Source organism: Anabrus simplex, chromosome 2 (genome assembly GCF_040414725.1).
Source record: "Anabrus simplex isolate iqAnaSimp1 chromosome 2, ASM4041472v1, whole genome shotgun sequence".
In the NCBI taxonomy this organism is placed as follows: domain Eukaryota; kingdom Metazoa; phylum Arthropoda; class Insecta; order Orthoptera; family Tettigoniidae; genus Anabrus; species Anabrus simplex.
Window position 1 is genome coordinate 957,301,536 of NC_090266.1, and position 21,856 is coordinate 957,323,391.

At 40.9% G+C, this 21,856-nt stretch overlaps 1 protein-coding gene across 1 annotated transcript in view; it reads right to left on the reverse strand.

Moving 5' to 3' along the window:
- The window catches only part of LOC136863218 (putative ammonium transporter 1), a 270,464-nt gene that overhangs the window by 112,313 nt on the left and 136,295 nt on the right, over positions 1-21,856 (reverse strand). The window contains exons 2-3 of the mRNA XM_068225881.1: positions 17,346-17,482; positions 5,328-5,417 (exon numbers count right to left, since the gene is read on the reverse strand). Coding sequence (XP_068081982.1) covers positions 5,328-5,417; positions 17,346-17,475 — 220 coding nt within the window. The 5' untranslated portion in view covers positions 17,476-17,482. The remainder of the gene's footprint in view (positions 1-5,327; positions 5,418-17,345; positions 17,483-21,856) is intronic.

Below are 21,856 nucleotides of genomic sequence, written 5' to 3' on the forward strand. Positions count from 1 at the left end.
GGCCTGGGTTCGATTCCCGGCTCTGCCACGAAATTTGAAAAGTGGTACGAGGGCTGGAAAGGGGTCCACTCATCCTCGGGAGGTCAACTGAGTAGAGGGGGTTTCGATTCCCTCCTCAGCCATCCTGGAAGTCCGCCGTTTCTCACTCCTCCTCCAGGAAAATGCCGGGATGGTACCTCACTTAAGGCCACGGCCGATTCCTTTCAATCTCCCCCCCCCCCCACAAGGCCCCTGTTCAGCATAGCAGGTGAGGCCGCCTGGTTAGGTACTGGTCCTCCCCTCCAGTTGTATCCTCCTACCCAAAGTCTCACGCTCCAGAACACTGCCCTTGAGGCGCTGCTGCTGAGTCAGAGGGAAAACCAACCCTGGAATGTAAAGAGCTTAAGTAGAGTAAACAAGTGTCCTCATCCCAAAGTGGTGCAGCTTTTTTCAGGTACACCTAAAATTGAGACGCATGTGCCATTTCAACCACATGCCAGTCTTCCTGCCATTCTTAAATTTCTGGCAGTGTCGGGAATCGAACCCGGGCCCCCGAGGATGGCAGCTAATAACACTAACCGTTAAGCTATGGAGGCGGACTGTAAGTAAGTAAGAAATATTAGCTGTATTGCCTCATGTGGCCGGCCGCAATGGAATGGTGAGAAAACTGCACTGTCATCTGGTAGGGGTTGTTGGGGGTCTTCTTTTGGGCTCCACGGATAGGGTCGGTCGTGTCATCACTGGGAGGGTGGCCTTTTTCTCACCAGGGGTGATGACATGGCCGGACAGCAGTAGTATTAGGTCGTTAGTTTATTTTTATTTTCTTCTTAATATCCAGCGGGGTCGATGGACGTGGCATGTAAGGACTGAGGATGATTGCTGTGGTGACCCTCCCTATGGAGTGTCAAGTTTCCGGAGTACCTGATGGACCTCATGGCATGCCCAAGGGGTCTCGTGTGTTTCTTTTTTCCTTTTCTTGTAAGTTGTTTGCATTGTGAACATGTATTTGGGCTGACCGCCTGTTATGTTCAATGAAATGAAATGGAGTATGGCTTTTAGTGCCGGGAGTGTCCGAGGACAAGTTCGGCTCGCCAGTTGCAGGTCTGTTTTGATTTGACGCGCGTAGGCAACCTACGCGTCGTGATGAGAATGAAATGAAGAAGACGACACATACACCCAGCCCCCGTGCCAGTGGTTAAAATTCCCGACCCTGCCGAGAATCGAACCCGGGACCCCTGTGACCAAAGGCCAGCACGCTAACCATTTAGCCATAGAGCCAGACGTTATGTTCATTAATAAATACTAATACTAATATTAGCTGTATCGAAAAACCGAAAACAGTAGAACTTCTGTAAAATATAATTTCCAATATTTGATCTTTCATACTTTTGTTTGTACCAAAAGGGAAATAATAACGGAGATGTTTGCGATCATTATATTTTTCACAAAGTCCGACTCCTTGGCTGAATGGTCAGCGTTGAGGCCTTCGGTTCAGAGGATCCTGGGTTCGATTCCCGGCCAGGTCGGGAGTTGTAACCGCGTCTGATTAATTCTTCTGGCTCGGGGCCTGGGTACTTGTGTTTGTCTCAAAACTACCCTCTTCATATTCATACGACACAGTTCGCGCCCGCGACCCCACCAGGTGTAGGAAAACCTGTAAAAGCAGAAGAATAAGATATTTTTCACAAACTTTCATATATCTCCGGAACTAGTAGTTGTACGGTATCTAAAAAGAATAGGCTACACAACAATAATAATGGACACTCTAATTTCGAATCACTTATGTCTGATTCCTTTTTTGCCGTACAAGCTGCGATAATGGGAATATTCACGAATTTCAATGTTGTTATGAAGTTCAACAGCCAGAATCGCTAACGTGAAAATAAGTTTCAGTCGTCATGGTAACGAACTAACTGGTGGTAGCCACAATTCTCAGCCTTTATTGCCGTACGAGCTGCGATAATGGGAATATTCACGAATTTCAATTTTGTTATGAAGTTCAACGGCCAGAATCGCTAACGTGAAAATAAGTTTCAGTCATCATGGTAACGAACTAACTGGTGGTAGCCACAATTCTCAGCGGTGCAGGGAAGTCCCGGTGCCATTGAGGAATTTTAGACCTTCGACCCAATTTGGGCCTTGAGTGCTTTATTCACAATGTGTCTAACTAGTACTGCATTTCTGTTTGGTAATTTGTGGAACTGTGAAGTTTAATCGCGCTGACCAGGATGTGGTCTGCACCCCTTAGTGAGGTGGGGTTAAAGGATCAGTTCCTTAGGTCTTCGTTACCGAAACTATGATATCTTAGGTCTTCGTTACCGAAGACCTAAGGTAACATAGTTTCCTATGTTTCTGATCAGCGGATTTTTACTTTCAGTGAGCGCGTCGTAGAACTTCACAGCTGTGCTACGTATCCAGCTATGAATGGTGGGGAGCTGGTACCGTTCATGCAGGTCGTCATTGGTTTCGTACCACCGTGCATCGGTCAAACGGCGGAGCGCACGACTTGGCTGCAGGGGCTGCAGTGCCCCAAATAGGGCTGGCATACTCTAATATCGGTCTTACAGTCGATTTGTAGAGCAGGAGTCGGTTTTCTAGTGTTAGCACATTGTCGGCTCTAATCATTGGAAATAATTTAAAGAGGCGCACATTTGACTGCGCAGTAACACTAGAAATACGGTCACCGAACGTATAGGGTGACACCTAGATACTTAGTTTTCTTAGTCCACCTGATGGGTTGGCCGAAAAGCATCAGGGGCTCAGGGTTGGGGTGGGGGGTGCTGCGTTTCGTGAATTTCGAGACGCTGCTCTTGTCTGCATTAAATTTAAGTCTCCACTTCTCTAGCCTGGGCTCGAGAGTGGAGAGCGCGTCTTGGATGCTGTCTTTCAATTTAAGGTACCTGCCATGAGACTCCTTACTGGCGATGGCTGTCATGGTAATTGTTTTATAAGCTGCAAATCCGCTTGGTCACTAGCCGCTATTCATCAGGACGATAATGAAGATGAACGTAGAAGAAAGAAGGTCAACATATGACAAAGGGTGGTAGGTGATTAGAGCTCAGCCGGAATGAAAGAAAATGTGATGGCCTACAACTAATCAACAATAACATTACATTGACTGACTATTGTTGCTTTGTCTCTTCTGTTGCACTGATCTCCGTTAGATGATGTTACTGCTGCAATTACAAAGACTAACCTCTCAACAAATACAGTAGTTAAACTCTACTAGAATTATTATAGACAGTGGCCTAGAAGGGCTGATTACCTTGGGTGGAGTTGAGGTACCTATTTCAGTTGTCTTAATAACAACTACTTCAATAGGCGGAAACATTAATACGTCTATAATGTACATAAAACCTCTACCGGGTCAAATCTAGACCTGGAATGTATGTTCTGAGACGATTACATTTAGCTACTTCTATGCCTCTCGACTCTTAATATGAGAAGTTTCCCTACAGGCTACTTGTAAGATTAATTGGCCATTAGCATTTCTCTAACTAACACGTCAATGTTTACGATTCTAGCGAACCCTTGCTATTACCACCCGACATAAAATTCTGGTCTGTATTGTCTGCAATTTCTCTATCCGTAGTGCTGTCTAGTTTTAAGTGACATCAAGTGTTCGAAACAAAATTAAGTAATGAGATTACTGGAGACATTGCAAACACACTGGGAAAGAATGAGTAATTGATTTTCAAATGTTTATATAAAGAAAGTGCAAATTAATGAAGTGAAAGCCTACTACTGCGAAAATTTAATTTATTGCTGTGAATTTAGTAGCACTGGCCCTTTTTCTCTGCAATATCATCTTACCTTGCCTGCGGCCATTTCTTGATGGATACAGTACTTTTGTATCCATCTATTGGCACAGGCCAGAGTAAAGTGTAGCTTTCACCGAAGTCCCAGTCCGACTCGTTGGCTGAATGGTCAGCGTACTGGCCTTCGGTTCAGAGGGTCCCGGGTTCGATTCCCGGCCGGGTCGGAGATTTTAACCTTCATTGGTTAATTCCAATGGCCCGGGGGCTGGGTGTTTGTGCTGTCCCCAACATCCCTGCAACTCACACACCACACATAACACTATCCTCCACCACAATAACACGCAGTTACCTACACATGGCAGATGCCACCCACCCTCATCGGAGGGTCTGCCTTACAAGGGCTGCACTCGGATAGAAATAGCCACACGAAATTTAATTTTTAGCGAAGTCCCAGTCTCATCCATGGCTGTGACAATATGGAAGCTGCTGGGGTATGGGTGGTGCTGAGTAATGGCATTCAGAGCACGACTAGTGCATCTGAGTGTTATGAAAGGTGTTGCTCATAGGGTCAGTCGTGCTGCAATAACACTTTCTGACCCAGTGAGGAAAGCAATGACAAACTACCTCACTCCTCGTCTTGCCTAGTACGCCTCAGTTTGGTGCTGCCATTGGTTTTTGCGGTTTCCTTATAACCGCATAACCTTTGGTTGTGTTATTTGAGGATCCAACCAGCCTCTGGGCTGATGACCTAACAGACAGACACATCATCTTACCATGTTTATGTACGGTCGGCTTGGTTGAGGGTTTGGAGCGGATATTCTTACTGTTATTACACTCACTCAAGTGAAAATCCCACCGAAATTCGTTCGCTCGAACCTGAGGCGCTTGAATTGAAAGTCGAGTATCTACATCACTGCGACAGTGCACTCTGCTAACTCATTGCCGTCCAGTAAAGAATTGCAATTATAGATTTCAGTATGCAATTTCCTACAATAACATACCGTGGAAGAATCAGTTCTTAAAAGGAAAATTTTTGTTCTAGGCACTGGTTTGTTCTACGTTGAAAATTCCCGTACACTTTTAGTTTTACATTGTTATCCAAACACAGTTTTATTTTACTTTTTGTTCTGAATTGAGCCCTTTAGTAGGATATTATTAGATAAACGATGGACATATCTAAGTAAGATCACAAGGGATGTCAAACATCGAAGATAGAAGGCGTGCCCAATACAAAGAGTTGATTATGATGATGCTTGTTGTTTAAAGGTGCCTAACATCTAGGTCATCGGCCTCAAAATTAATATTTGTATGTACAGTATACATGTAAAACAGAGGTTCTTTGACTGGTTCCAACCGAGTTCGTCTAGCATAAGGAGTGTCCACGTATCAATGAAGATAGATTTTATTGTACTTATATACGAGAACAGTGTGTGTTTTCACTTTCTGGGCCTGATTTGTTTCTACGATCAGGTTTAAAATGTAACTCCTCTTTTTAGTCTGAAGTAAGAAAATTTTTTGAAATGAAAAAGGGAATAATGAACTTTTCCAAGATTATTGTAATAAAATCTTAGGACAAATCTTGTAACTTACATATGTCAAGAAGGTTCTTCATAATGATGTTGGTCACATTCTTTGATCGGACTGATCCAGCCTCAAGGCAGGCAAACCCGCACTGCATCACTGAAACACACAGGCAGGTAAGATATTATAATAGACACTTAAGAATCCTCGGACACAGTCCGACAGAAATAGTAAGTAATTTTATAAATCGCCCATGTTACTGCTATACGTCATGTGTCGAATTTGTTTTCTGGAGGTGAATAAACATGACTTTTCACCTTTTCTTCTTTAAAAATGTGTACTTTGTACTTCGTTTCAGGACATTTTATTGTAAATTGATGGTCAAATGGACAAAACTAAATTTCATTCATAGAGGATATATTGCCACTGATAGATTATTGTTTACTGGGACATAACCGAAATAAAGATAGACGTGGCTTTTTTTGTTTGAGTTCATACCTGAAAAGAAAAACAGAGAAGCAAACTATGATAAACTACTCACAATATCATTGGAATGCTAATAAAAAATGTGTACAAGGGTTCAGAGGTAGGGTAGCTCATGTTCCAGGGAGACGAGTATCTGCAGCAGGGACATAGGGCTATACCGCACAAAATGATGTCTACAATAAATTGAAGAAAATGTGGTTCATGTCCCCTTCAGCGTAGTTGCTGTAGAAACAAGTGGGTGATTGAACAACCCGTATACGATGGAAATGCCGCGAGAATCGTCCATGATTATATTGTACCCTTGAAAATTGGTAATTGGTTTATTTGAGAAGAATATTTTATTATCAGGGTGGACTAGTGCATTAAATTGCCAGTCAGACCGGAGATTTCAACTCTACAGTATCTCCGCGAGCATGCAGCAGAAACGGTTTTTTTTTCCGACAAGCAAGCAGTGCCCTTGAGTTTTTGTGCCGTGTCTTCGACTCCAGCTGTGTAACACGTGACCACGGAATTACCAGGTCTAGGGCGATCAATACTTCCTGGACTTGTATGTCAAAGTGTTTCACCAATAGAATTGGAAGGTTCGCCTGATCGCAAGATTTCAACCAATAGCATACGACTTGAAGACACACCTACGTCTCAAGAATATTAAATACTTGTGCATCTGGGGAAATTTTTTACATTCTCGCCGTCGTATTCCCTGATTGCATTCGCCGTCATTCCTTGATTTCATTTGGAGGCGATCTACTTGACTTTAGCAGCTATAAGCACTTATCTGATACCGTACGGCAATATTTCTGCTTCTGAGGAAATTTTAGTTTGCAAAAATTTCTGAAATACAGCAGTTCAGATTTCGTTTATTCTATGAAATAAAGAAACAGTAAAGTACGTAATATTTTCCATCCTAACTCGTCGTGTGTGTGTTTGGAACTATTATTAAGACTGATTTATTAGTTTCAGCTATTTATCAGAAGATGGAAGACGGAAGATTGCAAGCAGTCCAGACAATTTTCCAAGGATGAAACCTCAACAGCATAAAGGAGTCAGCAGCTGTTCCATGTCTACCCTCACTGCAGCCATGAATTATTAAAATGTAAGGCGTACTTCAGCCGAGGGGAGAATATTATTCGAGATGGGTGACTGATCCAATTTCCTTGATCATCCGCCAAGTCCAGAACCATGTCCACTTCAGATAAGATTTTAAATTATTTTCTATCACTCTTTTGTAATATTATTGTAATCGTAGTCCTTGTTTATTTATTTGCGATAATTTCTACTAGTCTTCGTAGTTAGAAATTTCATTCTTCTTTCCTTGGTGTTGGTAGAATTTGAGATGAGTGTGAGAGTGTACTTGGGACCTATTAATTTGTTCTACTTGAGTGAATATCTTCGAGACGGGTTCTCACTGTCCCAAGATAAGCATAGGAGATTGCTAAAATTATTTGACCCATGCGATAATAATTATTAATTTATTAAATAATTTAAAATAATTTTTGAGTCGAATGGGACAATACTGACGTGTTCTATTATTTTAGGATTTTTCCCAGATGATTTTGTGGTCTGTTATGGATTCGGGATATGATAGAGTCATCTATGATTTATTAAGCTATAGCCTACGAGGACGTGATCGCGCGAATAATAATAATAATAATAATAATAATAATAATAATAATAATAATAATAATAATAATAATAATAATAATTTAACATCACTCCGGTCTAAGGGATAACTTATGGTCATGAGTATAATTATTATTGAGCTTATAAGAGGTTAATGTGTGCTCAAATTTGAGTAAATGTAGGCCAGGGATACGGTCGTGTTTTGAATGTTCACTTATTTGCATTTACTGTGTTATTGGATATTTTAGACTTGGAAATGGATCGGATGATAGGTATTTATTTGTGAGTCCATTATTTGAGTCAATTTTGGAAGAGAGTATGTCTCTGAACATAGTTTCTTCATGCGGAGCACATATTAATTGAGATTTTTGAGATAGTAGGAGAATAATAATAATAATGACGACGTGACTCATGGACCGCACACGCGAATGTTTATTTATCCGATGCTGTAGGCAATTTTATGGAATTATGTGTGACGAATTCTATTTTAAAATTTCCCTGGAACATCGTTGTGAATTTGATGTCATTGTGAAGGTGATAATCCTGATACCATCACATATCAAATGATCGCAATGGTAGTCATTAGCTGATACTGTCATCGGGAAAATTTCTCCAATTTCGAATAAGCATTAAAAATAAAAATCAAGGACTAGATTTCGTTAAAATTATTTATTAATGTTGCCGTGGGCCTAAGCATGAATGTGAGATGGATGATTGGGTAATATTTTATGACTGTGATTTTTCATGGTGATTTTTCGTCATGATGTTTTGTACGCCATGCGCGTAAATTTTCTTCGATTCCATGTTGTTTGAGACGAGTATATTTGAGTCGGTTATGAACCTTTAAGCATTTTTACGGTGAAATAAGATAGATTTGGGTCTATTGCTTCAAATAAAAATAGATAGGCAAGGGCCACGTCCATGGATTGATTTCACTGAATGTAAATGAATAACCTTACGTGTCGAAAAATTTAAGATATTGAATTGTGAGTTGTGCACAACATTGCGTTGATTTACGCAAAGTTTAAAAATATGACAATTTAAATGAGAGTCTTAAAACTACTTCAGTTAAATAATTTAGAGTTTAAATAATTAATTGTAGGAACATTTCATCAGAAGAAATAATTATTAAATTTTTTTATTGAAGAGGGAAATTCAAAGAGTCAAGTGTAAATGATAAATTACTGTCGACTCAATTAATTGATTTAAAAATCAGATTTTGAAAATTTGAGATAGGGTTATCTCAAATAACGAAATGATTAATTTCTTAAAACAATCAAGCTAATTTTATTTCATATATTTACAGAACGTAATTTTTGAGGAAGAAATCCCGTTGAACTAGGAACCGGCTGAGAAGAAACATTTTATTTTATTTCAAGATTTTGGAAATTTTTGATATCGTATGGAAAGTGCTTATTTTTAAATAAATGTTAAAACCCATTTTTAGTGTTTTTCATTTGTCGCCAGTCCTTAGGTTATCCCTGCCCTTAAAAATTTTTGCACTGCCTGTAAGCGAACGTTCCGCCTCTGGGACTCTCGCTCACCGGCTGAGTTGCCCGGTAAAATGGGGGCAATATGTATATTTAACTATTTGTTTTACGTCGCACTGAACAGATAGGTCTTATGGCGACGATGGGATAGGAAGTGGGAAGGAAGTGACCATAGCCTTAACTAAGGTACATCCCCAGCATTTGCATGGAGTGAAAATGGGGGAAAATACGGAAAGCCATCTTCATGGTTGCTGTCAGTGGGGTTCGAACCTGATATCTCCCGGATGCAAGCTGACGGCTAAGTGAACGGATTAAATATAAGTCGTGCAGCAGTTATAATAAACTTCCGCACGGATGTTTTTGGTAACAGTTGCAGAGGGGATTATGGCGTGCACTAGGGGACTAATGCCGGCCTTGCATTTGGGATGAGCCCTCCTGTTCTTAGTTCCAACACGTTAGCACCCGTTTCTTCAGAAGAGGTACGTAGTCAGTAGATGGGACGGTGATATAGTCCTGTCTTCCATTGCTGGAGGCAGACTTGGCCAGTCTATCGGCCCATTCTTTGCCAAGAAGACCAATATGAAATTTTATCCAAACCAGTGCCACACACTTCCCAATAAACTGAAGACATCTAGCAGTAGCAATTATTTGATAGATTAGAAGAGATGATTTATTAGGAGCGGTAGAAGGTGGCAGTTTTTGCAATGCTGCTTGAGAGACTGAAAGCATTATACCTGAAAGCTGTTACACAGTCATTGCACGACGGAATGCTACTAGAACTGCAGTTTATTCCGCAGTATGTATGGTGGCCACACCAGGCATATTAAACTCTACACATTTATCATTCCTTACGTCTGCAAAAGCACTTCGAACGCAGTTTATTACTGTTACGGGGATACCGTCGATTGTAGAGGTGTAAGAAGGTACCGGGGTGACTGAGCGGACAGAGAAAAGATCGAAGAATAATTTCAAAACACTAAAATTTGGAAATGTATTTCTTTCCTTTTTTCTCTGACTTTAAACTTTGATAAACAACAACAACAACAACAACAATTCAGGAGCTCGTCGGCTCAAATGACAGGAATGATCAAAGTTCAAGTACACAATAAATTGCAGAATGAGCTTGTAGCTCCAAAGTTACACTATTCAAAGGAGCACCGGGCGAGTTGGTCATGCGGTCAGGGGCGCGCAGCTGCGAGCTTGCACCCGGGAGATAGTGGGTTCGAATCCCACTGTCGGCAGCCCTGAAGATGGTTTTCCGTGGTTTCCCATTTCCGCACTAGGCAAATGCTGGAGCTGTACCTAATTAAGGCCACGGCCGCTTCCTTCCAACTCCTAGACCTTTCGTACCCCGTCGTCGCCATAAAACCTATCTGTGTCGATGCGACGTAAAATCACTAGCAAAAAAAAATATATATTCAAAGGATCACCTTTGCTCCAATCAATGAATACTCTAGGAGACTGCGCTCCAAAACTTATTACAATCTAGCCTCTTCAAGGCACAATTTTCTAATCCAAATTTTACATTAGATCATTACAAAACAGATTTAATGTCTTACCCGCTCGACAGACTGATTCACACTTGACTATAAACCGTTAGAAATAAACAGGGGCAATAAGTGCCCATTCTACATGACCTCAGTAATCAAAAGAAAAGGTTTAAGAAATTGGCCATAAACAAAATGCTAGGAGGCAAAACACTTGCACTCCTTTTGAAATATACCTCTAAACACTTAAGATCCTATGTGGGGTTATGGCCCTAAGTTGCAGAGGCTTAGCCAATACTACAGATGGTGACTAGTTGGAGAAAATATTAAGTCACAAAAGAAGAGATAGAATTTAAAATTTTACAAAATCACAGTCACCCCCATTACCAAACTGAATGGGAATTAAAAGAGAGTGAACACTCTTTATTCCCTAAGTTGGAATAAAGTCCTTAGATTTGCTGGATAATTTACATTTAAAAATGATATTGAACTTTAAAAAATTACATTAAGAATGAATTTTGAAACCTTCCCCTCAAGTCAGCTTTCTGAAACTATAGCATAATTAAAAGATGTCTGCCATTACCTTGAGCTGGTGGGCCTTCCCACGGCGGGCAAGGCTTACCCCCTGCCTCCCCTACGTATGCACTCTAAACTTCTAGACTGGAGCGATGAAAAAGACAACATTGCCCAAAAGCTCCCAGGGAAAGGTTCCAGAACTCTCTAGGCCGAAGGCCTGTACACCCCCACAATTTTGATTGTCTAATTGAATTAATATCCAAAATTTCTGATTGGCTAATCATTTCATGAAGAAGAAAGAGATAGAAGTGCTAGTAACCTTGGAACACAAAAAACAATCTACAAACCTGTAGTTTAGAAAAGCTCGAAATGACAAAATTCCTATGAAAATAGTCCATCCTCCCACCAGAGGGGGGGGCACATAAGTCGATAGTAGCGACATCTGAACATTAAAGTTCAAACTTCTTCCAATACACAGTTCAAGGTTCACATTACAGATGGCCTTCTAAAAGGCGCTTAGTTTAAATGTACGGAGCAGGCGTACCTTCGGTACGATTACAATTCGAAGCTCTGATTTTAAGAGTTCCGGTGAACAGCTGTTCCTAACATACGTATTAAAAGCTGAGAAGTCATAATGGATTTCGAGATATTTCAACAATGTGTCATACAAACTATCAAATTCACATGATATCTTCTTAAGGGTTGCTGATGAAACCTCTTTCATTAATTTCCTCGTTCCACAAATGCATTTGAACCTGGTATGCTTAGTATAAATCATGTGAGCCGGCAGATATTTGTTACATTTTGTTGAGACACTAGCGTGAAGAATTTTACCCACTTAGACATTACATCACCATCCTCAGTGTTATAGTCATTAAAATTATCTTTCACCTCACAAAATTCTTCATATAGCTATCCCAGGTTGACTAGCTCTTGTAGATTGAGTATTACAGCTGAAAGTTCAGTCACAATATTGTATTTCCCCATCCAAAGAAAGAGGTTCCATCCTTTCATACGCATTACAAGCTGAGAAGTCATAATGGATTTCGACGTATTTCAACAAAGTGCCATACAATCGATCAAATTCACATGATATCTTCTTAAAGGATGCTGATGAAACCTCCTTCATTAATTTCTTCGTTTCACTCCTATAGAATATGTTTTTTTTTTTTTTTTTGCTAGGGGCTTTACGTCGCACCGACACAGATAGGTCTTATGGCGACGATAGGATAGGAAAGGCCTAGGAGTTGGAAGGAAGCGGCCGTGGCCTTAATTAAGGTACAGCCCCAGCATTTGCCTGGTGTGAAAATGGGAAACCACGGAAAACCATTTTCAGGGCTGCCGAGTGGGATTCGAACCTACTATCTCCCGGATGCAAGCTCACAGCCGTGCGCCTGTACGCGCACGGCCAACTCGCCCGGTTATAGAATATGTGATCCTGTTATAGACTGTTATGTGATTTAATAATACTTAGCTCTCTGTTTACTTAGCTCCCTTTTCTTTATACTGATAGCATTTTAACTCATATATTTGACACACAATTCAAATAGATTTCAGGAACAAGTTCTTTCTCTGGATATGATGCACGTTGTTTTGGACAGGCGTCAGTACTCTTGAAATAAGGGTAGCTCTTTATTGCTGGCCAATACTCAATCAATCTGTTAATGGCAAGAGTTATGAAGAGCCATTTTGTGGGCAAATGACTTAAGGTTTCAGACCACTAATCTATATACTCTCTATATAAAATAACTTGTCCTGCCTGCCTGCCTGCCTGCCTGACTGACTGACTGACTGACTGACTGACTGACTGACGGATTCATCATCGCCGAGCTAAAACTACTGGATATAAAGAAGTGAAATTTTGGCGATATATTCATATTACAATGCAGATGGTCACTTAGGGAGAATTTTCGGATATTCCGTCGCTAACGGGGAGAAAAGGGGGGTGAATTTTTAAAATGAGTGCATCTATATCTCGAAAACTGAACAGTTTAAAGACATGAAAATTGGTATCTGGAATCTGCCTTAAAATAAAAAAAACGTATATTTTGTTTTCTGAAAATGAGGGGGGGGGGGAGTGAATAAAGGTGAAAAATCGGTTGAATACCATTTATGTGGATACTTACATCTCAAAAACTGAGGATGTTACAGTCATGAAAATTGCTATTTGGAATCTCCTTTAAAAATATAGATAACCTATTTTTTGTTTTTGGAAAATCTACTTAACGGATGGTGAACAGGAGTGACAAAGGGGGTGAAAATATTAAAATGAGTGTATCTAAAAACGTAACGTATTACAGATGTTAAAATTGGTATTTGGAATCTCCTGTAAAAGTAAAGGAATATGCATAACCTGTTTTCTCAAAACCCATTTAAGGGGAAGTGTTACAGGGGGTAAATTTTTAAAATTAGCATACCTACAATATATCAAAAACTTAACACGTTACAAACGTGAAAATTTGTATTTTTAATCCCTTTTAAAAATAAAAGTAACACCTATTTGTTTGTTTTCGGAAAAAAAAACACTTCAGGTGAGGGGGGGATGTAAAAAGGACTGAAGAATGTGTTGAATTATTTTCATGTGGATACTCATATCTCAAAAACTGAAGATGTTACAGACATGAAAATTGGTATTTGGAATCTTATTTAAAAATAAACAATTATTTTTTATTTTTCGAAAAATTCCCTTGAGGGGTGTGGTGGGTGAAGAGAAGTGAACTTAGTTGAATTATTTTTATGGAGATACTTATACATCAAATGCTGAAGATGTTACAAACATGAAAATTGGTATTTGGAATCTCCTTTAAATATAAGGAAACATGTATTTGTTTGTTTTCGAAAAAATCTCTTAAGGGGGGTAAGAAAGGTGAGAAAGGGGTTGAATACCTTTTTGATGATACATATATCTCAAAAACTGAAGATGTTACAGTCATGAAAAGTTTTATTTGGAATCTCATATAAAAATAAACACGTGCTTTTTGTTTTTGAAAACCCACTTAAAGGGTGGGGGTGAACAGGATTGACAAAGGAGACGGATTTTTGAAATGAGTATATCTCCGAAACGTAACGTGTTCCAGACGTGAAAACTGGTATTTTTAGTCTCTTTTAAATGTAAAGTAACCCATACCTTTTTGTTTCCGGAAAGATCACTTGGGAGGGTGGGGGGTAAAAAGGACTGAAAGAGGAGTTGAATTATTTCTATTAGGATACTGGTATCTCAATATCTGAAGATATTCCAGACGTAAAAATTGGTATTTGAAATCTCCTTTAAAAATGTTTTGTTTTTGTTTTTGTAAAATAAACCGGGTGTAAAAAGGACTGAAAATGTGTTGAATTATTTTTATGAGGATACTTATATATCAAAAACTGAAAAAGTTACAGACGTGAAAATTTGTATTTGGAATCTTCTTTAAAAATAAAAAAGTATTCTTTTGTTTTCGTAAAATCCAATTAAGGGTGGGTAAATTAACTGAAAAATGAGTTTGATTATTTCTATGAAGATACTTATATCACCAAAACGAAGGGTGTTACGGACGTGAAAACTGGTATTTGGAATCTCATTTAAAAATTAAGAAACACGCATTTTTGTTGGAGGGGGGGGGGGGAGGTAGGAGGGAGTCAACTTAAGGGGGGTGTAAAAGGAGTCTAATTCTTTTTATGAGGATACAAATAAGAAGTGGACTTGAAACAATACACCCGTAAGGGGTTTGGACTGGGGGATGAGGAATGATGACAAAATATATGTTTATAGAAACAGTTTGAATTACAAAGTTAAAATGTCAAATGATATTCTATGTAGTCAATAACAGAAGGTTTGAAACAAATTTAATAATAATGTTATTTGCTTTACGTCCCACTAACTACACTTTTACGGTTTTCGGAGACGCCGAGGTGCCGAATTGAGTCCCGCAGGAGTTCTTTTACGTGCCAGTAAATCTACCGACACGAGGTTGACGTATTTGAGCACCTTCAAATACCACTGGACTGAGCCAGGATCGAACCTGCCAAGTTGGGGTCAGAAGGCCAGCGCCTCAACCGTCTGAGCCACTCAGCCCGGCTGAAACAAATTTAACCCCTCAGAGATTTAAATGGGTGTTAAGATCCGAAAACAAATATGTTAATTCCTTCCTCCGAAACGGTTTAGGTAACGTACGAAGACAAAATTCCAAATATTGGTATATATTTTAAACCCTAGACGTGAAACAGGAAGTATTTTTAAACGTTCCACGGCTAGAATGTGAAATGAGGTTAGCTCCGTAAAATAATTATTCATCCCTCCAAAAACGCTTGGCGTATAACGTGATTTTACGAGAAGGGTCTTCTTTTATGTCCTAGGTTTAAAACACCGTATACTTCAAAACATTTCTCTCCTGAGAGGTTTAGATGGTAGTTGACTCTCAAAAACACAATTCTTACTAAACCGTTTCGGTCATGAACATAACTTTTTTTTTACGAAGTTGTGTTCTATATCTCAGATTTTAATAAATATTTCAAAACATTCACTCTCGCTGTATGAGCTGTAGGCATCACGCATTAATTACTTTGTTTCGTTCTTGGCCAGTCTATATTTCTCCCACCTACCGTCACTTGGTATTTTTTATGGTGTCTGTATACATTATTTCTCCTTCTGATTCCAGATTCTACCTCTTTGGTGATCCCTGGCGTTTTTCGTTTGTTAGAGACGAAATCTTTCGGCACCGCTCGATCAGCCCATTCGAAGAATACTTCTTTTCCAGTTTTTCCTGATATCATCTATATTTACATTGTCGGTGTAGGACGTGAGGGGGACAGGAAGACTTTTCGATAGAAATGAGGAAATATCGTTCCATTTAGTGTGGGGAAAATAATTATATATTGCTCTGGAGTGGAGGTTTGGGAAGGATTTTATGTAGGTCAAAGTTGTAAATATAGTTTGGTGATCAAAAAATTCCAGGAATTATGTGTAGGGACCGGAAGGATGATGAAGAGTTAGTAAGGAGTAGATCTAGTGTAGAATGGGAATTTCAAACACGTCTGACTCCTTGACTGAATGGTCAGCGTACTGGCCTTCGTTTCAGAGGGTCCCGAGTTCGATTCCTGGCCGGGCCAGGGATTTTAACCTTATTGGTTAATTCCAGTGGCCCGGGGTCTGGGTGTTTGTACTGTCCCCAACATCCCTGCAACTCACACTCCACACATAACACTATCCTCCATCACAATAACACGCAGTTACGTATACATGGCAGATGCCGCCAACCCTCATCGGAGGGTCTTCCTTACAAGGGCTGCATCGGCTAGAAATAGCCACACGAAGAAAAGTGCTTCAAACACTAATTGATAGAGGAAAAGTCACAAGAAGTGAACAGAAAATTATTGGCAAGTGGATTTTTTGGCACTGAGGTGGCATTTCTTGACCATGTAATTTCGAGATTGACGTTCACTAGCATAAATTGCGTTGTAATTATGTTGAACTTGTAGCACACGATCCAGAGAAGAGACAAGGCAGCGTACATCCCCTGAGAGGACTTCGCAGAAAGATACAATGATCCGATGAGGAACTTATTACTACTACACGGCTTCAGCGGTCCTCGCCAACTCAAGACGTCATGTCGAATGACACTCTGGATTTGCAGCAATAAAAACTCCATATTCTGAGGTTAAGAGCCGGTCCATACGGAACAGGGCTTAGACATCTGATAGTACTTGAGTCTTTAACTGTGTCTGACAGACATGTTTCACTTAAAGGCACTATAGCGGGACTGACGCTTGCGAACGAAGCGGGAATAATTTCTTTTCTGATTGGGCCCAAAATGCTGCGTGTGCTAAACGCAAAAAGAGTTAATTATGATTATTTACCAATGTATTGAATATGACAAAGCGCCGTTATATTTTTGAAGTAAATCCAAATAAATGAGTGCACCCCGTTCCAGACGCTCAAGCTGGTATTATATTCGTGGTAAAAGCAGGGTCGAATCCAAACCAACTGAGAAGGAAAAGATAAAATTCCCAACAGGAAAAACAACGGAACGGATCATGAAATGCGGCGCTTATATAAATAATTAATATTCGGAATAAGGAATAGAATGCAAGAAGAAACAATGAGAAGGGCCAAAATATTGTGCCGGCCTGTCTGGGTCAGATGACAGATCACTGGCGTTCTGAGCCCAAGATGGCAGGTTCGATCCTCGCTCAGTCCAGCGATAACAGCAGCCTAATTTTGGTTAGATTTACCGGAACGTAAAATAATTCCTGAGGGAAGTAATTTCCATCCCCTTGGCGTCTCTAAAAACTCTAAAATTAGTTAATGGGGTCTAAAAACAAATAATATTGTATTACAAAAATACTGAGCCCGTTTTTTTCATTGCGCTCACATCTCGACTGCTATAACTGAAAACTTCTGTGAAATTATTGTATGCATATATTTATAATATTGTGCTAACAGACTTCCGTAAGGGACGGTACTAAAATTAAATAAAAAAAGAAGTAGGCCTATGATCAGTTCTACTCACAGCAAACTATGATGGCATTAGTGAGCAGGAACATACTGTCCAAATTTCGTTTCAGATCCACCAGCTCCCCATTTGTAGCATTGACGGAAGCATTGAAGGAAGCATTGAACGAAGCATTGATGTACGACATCGTTAATCTGCAAAAGAAAGAGGACATTTATAACACATTCATTTCCTAATATTAAGCATTTTGTTGTGGAATAATGGCTACAACAATTGTGTCACTAACGAGACCTTGTAGACAGTTTACTCTCAAGGACTACACATCATTTCAGCTACATCAGATCGGACCGGGCGAGTTGGCCGTGCGGTTAGAGGGGCGCAGTTGTGACCTTGCATCCGGGAGATAGTGGGTTCGAATCCCACTGTCGACAGCCCTGAAAATGGTTTTCCGTGGTTTCCCACTTTCACACCAGGCAAGGCTGTACCTTAATTGAGGCCACGGCCGCTTCCTTCCAACTCCTAGACCTTTCCTAGCCCATCGTCGTCATAAGACCTATCTGTGTCGGTGCGACGTAAAGCCACTAGCAAAAAAAAAAAAAAAAAAAGGAAAAGAAAAAGAAAAAAGAAACATCAGATGGAGTTAGAACTCTGATGACTGAGGATTGGAAAATAAGGTTATTATATCACCAAAAGAAGGAGACCGAGTGAGTTGGCTGCATGGTATGGACCGCACAGCTATAGGCCTAAGCTTACATTCGAGAGATGATCGCTTTGAACCACACCATTGGCAGTCCTGAAGTTGGTGCTGTACTTCAAATAAGTCCACGGTTGCTTCCTCTTCCATCCTAGACGTTTCCTATCGCACCATAACCGAAAACCTATCTGAGTGGCATTAAACCACCTGCAAACAGAATTGAAGAACGGGAGTTTAAATGTGTAAACGGTGACTTCATTAGCTGAAGTCTTCTTAAGACAACCCTTCTTGTACCCAACAAATGACACCCAGTTTTTAAGATTGCTATGTCTACGAATGTTCGTGTTTACTGCAGCTATGGCAATTTATATGAATGGTGTCTGTCTGTTAGGTCATCAGCCCAGAGGCTGTTTGGATCCTCAAATAGCACCACCAACGGTTATGCGGTTACAGGGAAACCGCAAAAACTTATGGCAGCGCCAACATGAGGCGTACTAAGCAAGATGAGGAGTGAGGTAGCTTGCCATTGCTTTACTCACTGGACCAGACAGTGCTACTGCAGCATGACTAAACCTATGAGCAACACTCGGCACCACTCATGCCCCAGCAACTTCCATACTGTCACAGCCATGGATGTCCGGCTCCATGGCTAAATGGTCAGCATGTTAGCTTTTGGTTCACTAGGTCTTGAGTTCGATTACCAGTGGAGTCGAGGATTTTAACTGTCATCATTAACAAATTCCTGTGGCTCAGGGGCTGGGTGTTTGTGCCGTCTTCAGTATTAGAATTCATCTATACGGCGTCAACTCGAAGGACCTGCACCAGGCCTCCCCGGAGGCCACACGTCATTATTATTACAGCCATGGATGAGACTGGAACTTCGATGGAAGCCACATTTTGCTGTATAAATCACAGTTACAACTTATTTATGATACTGTACTTTCCGATCTACAAATAAATGTTTCAGGTTTACAGGCTGCCTAGCCTGCAATGTAGAACTTAAACCTGCAGTGTCCAACGAATGAACTCGTATCTCCGTGGAGAGAAGTCACCATATGCAAGAAGCAATCATGAAGAAACAAGAAGGCTGATGTCCCATAGGAGTCTGTTAGGAGATCCTTTCTTGTCTATGCATGTTAACGATATCATGTCCGACTCGTTGGCTGAATGGTCAGCGTACTGCCCTTCGGTTCAGAGGGTCCCGGGTTCGATTCCCGGCCGGGTCGGGGATTTTAACCTTCATTGGCTAATTCCAATGGCCCGGGGGCTGGGTGTTTGTGCTGTCCCCAACATCCCTGCAACACACACACCACACATAACACTATCCTCCACCACAATAACACGCAGTTACCTACACATGGCAGATGCCGCCCACCCTCATCGGAGGGTCTGCCTCACAAGGGCTGCACTCGGCTAGTAATAGCCACACGAAATTATTATTATAACGATATCATGTCATCATTTACCAGCTACAGGCATCACCTGTGCGCTGATAAAAAGCGATGGCTGCAGGGCTTAGGCCGTGTAGCTGTTAGCTTGCATTCGGGAGATGGTGTTGCCATAAGATCTCTGAGTCAGTGCCACGCATAATCAATAGCAAAAGCCAAAAGGCAAAAGCAAGCTTTACGGGACTGTAGATATCATGATCATAGCCGCCCGACGTCGGGTTTTATATGGAATCCGAACCACATGGACGTGACTTTTTTCGGGGATTTGAATCTCGACCAACTTATTGAGAAGCCAGTTAGGTTACCACTCGGCCATCACTCCCCTCCCCCTCCCCATCTCTGAGCATTTTAAAATATCTCCGAACCGAGCCAGGATCGAACCCATCAGACTCTGCTCAGGAAGCCAACACAGTACCATTTGATCCACTCAGCCGGCCATTTGCAGTTTCTATTGACTCCAGCACTGATCTACTGAATAATTCAAGAATTATCACCTAGTAAGTATAAACCATTGTAGAGGCACTGCTTAAGGTGGTTCCACCGATGAAATGGTTAAGTTACGTAGACTACAAAGCATTCTCTGTGCAAGGCTCACGAATTATACTCATCTATTGAATAGAATATATTGAGAATTATTTTAGCATGGAAAATTCTAAATTCCCATGGAGGGAATTAGATATTTTTCACCAATAGAGCATGTTAAAAACATGTAGGGCTTTTCAGGCGTTTGCTCTATTAACCAGCGTTTCGTCTTAGGTCTGACTTTAGCGTAACGGTTCAAAATTAACCATGCTGACGATAGTCAATAGTTGTAGGCTGTAACTGTTGTCAATTGTGCTCTATCATTTTCTGAAATGATGTGATGTTCGTCCGCCACCCCCGGAGGCCCGGGTTCGATTCCCGGATCTGCCACGAAATTTGAAAAGTGGTACGAGGCCTGGAACGGGGCCCACTCAGCCTCGGGAGGTCAAATGAATAGAGGTGGGTTCGATTCCCACCTCAGCCATCCTGAAAGTGGTTTTCCGTGGTTTCCCACTTCTCCTCCAGGCAAATGCCGGGATGGTACCTAACTTAAGGCCACGGCCGCTTCCTTCCCTCTTCCTTGTTATCCCTTCCAATATTCCCATCCCCCCACAAGATCCCTGTTCAGCATAGCAGGTAAGGCTGCCTGGGCAAGGTACTGGTCATTCTCCCCAGTTGTATCCCCCGACCCAATGTCTCACGCTCCAGGACACTGCCCTTGAGGCGGTAGAAGTGGGATCCCTCCCTTAGTCCGAGGGAAAATCCAACCCTGGAGGGTAAACAGATTAAGAAAGAGAAAGAAGAAAGATATGATGTTCTGTGAGATAGTTTGGTTATTACAACGCGTAGAAAAACAGAGAATTTCAACTCCTAAGATTAATCAAAGAAAGAAAGAAAGAAAGAAAGAAAGAAAGAAAGAAAGAGTTCCGATAGTTTCGAGAGTAAGAGGACTGAGTAAGGAAAAAAGGGGACTAAGAAAATTGGAAAAATGAAAGATGGTAATAATAATAATAATAATAATAATAATAATAATAATAATAATAATAATAATAATAATAATAATAATAATAATAATAATAATAATCTTTCTTTCTTAATCCGTTTAGGCTACAGGGTTGGTTTTCCCTCCGACTCAGGTCCTCAAGGGCAGTAACCTGGAACGCGGGGCATTGGGCCGGGGATAAAACTGGGAAGGAGGACCAGTAACTCGCTCAGGTGGTCGCATCTGCTATGCTGAACAGGAGCGTAGTGGGTAGGGTTGGGCAGACCGGAACAGTCAGTTGTTCCGGAACATTAGGAGCTTGAGGTGGAGTGTTTCGGTACAGTGTGCCAGCACACGGCAGTCTTGTGGAGGGATGACAAGATTGGAAGAGATAGGTAAGGAAGCGGCCGTGGTTTTAAGATAGGTGGCATTTGCCTGGAGGAGACGTGGAAAACCAGGAGAAATCACTTCGAGGATGGATGAGGTTGGAATCGAACCCCCCACTACTTAGTTGACCTACCGAGGCTAAGTGGATCCCGTTCCAGCCCTCGCACCACTTTTCAAAATAATAATAATAATAATAATAATAATAATAATAATAATAATAATAATCGTCCATTTTATTGCTTTAGATTATGAGAGAAGCCAGAGCGTTGCAATTTTGTCCTACAACAGGGGTAATCAACATATGGCCCGTGGGCCGATCTCGGCAAGCATTGGGCTTTCCAGGTGCCGTCATGTCAAGAACGTTCAATGAGAACTTGAACTCTGGGAATACCACAAGCACCACCAGGGTCAACTGCCGTGGAATAAAACGTTTTGATGACGAAGGTCACCGTCGGCAACCTCGGATGGTAAGAGGTGCAGCAGATAACTATCGAATTTAATACTGGACAACAACGAAATGGGAAAAGCTATGCCA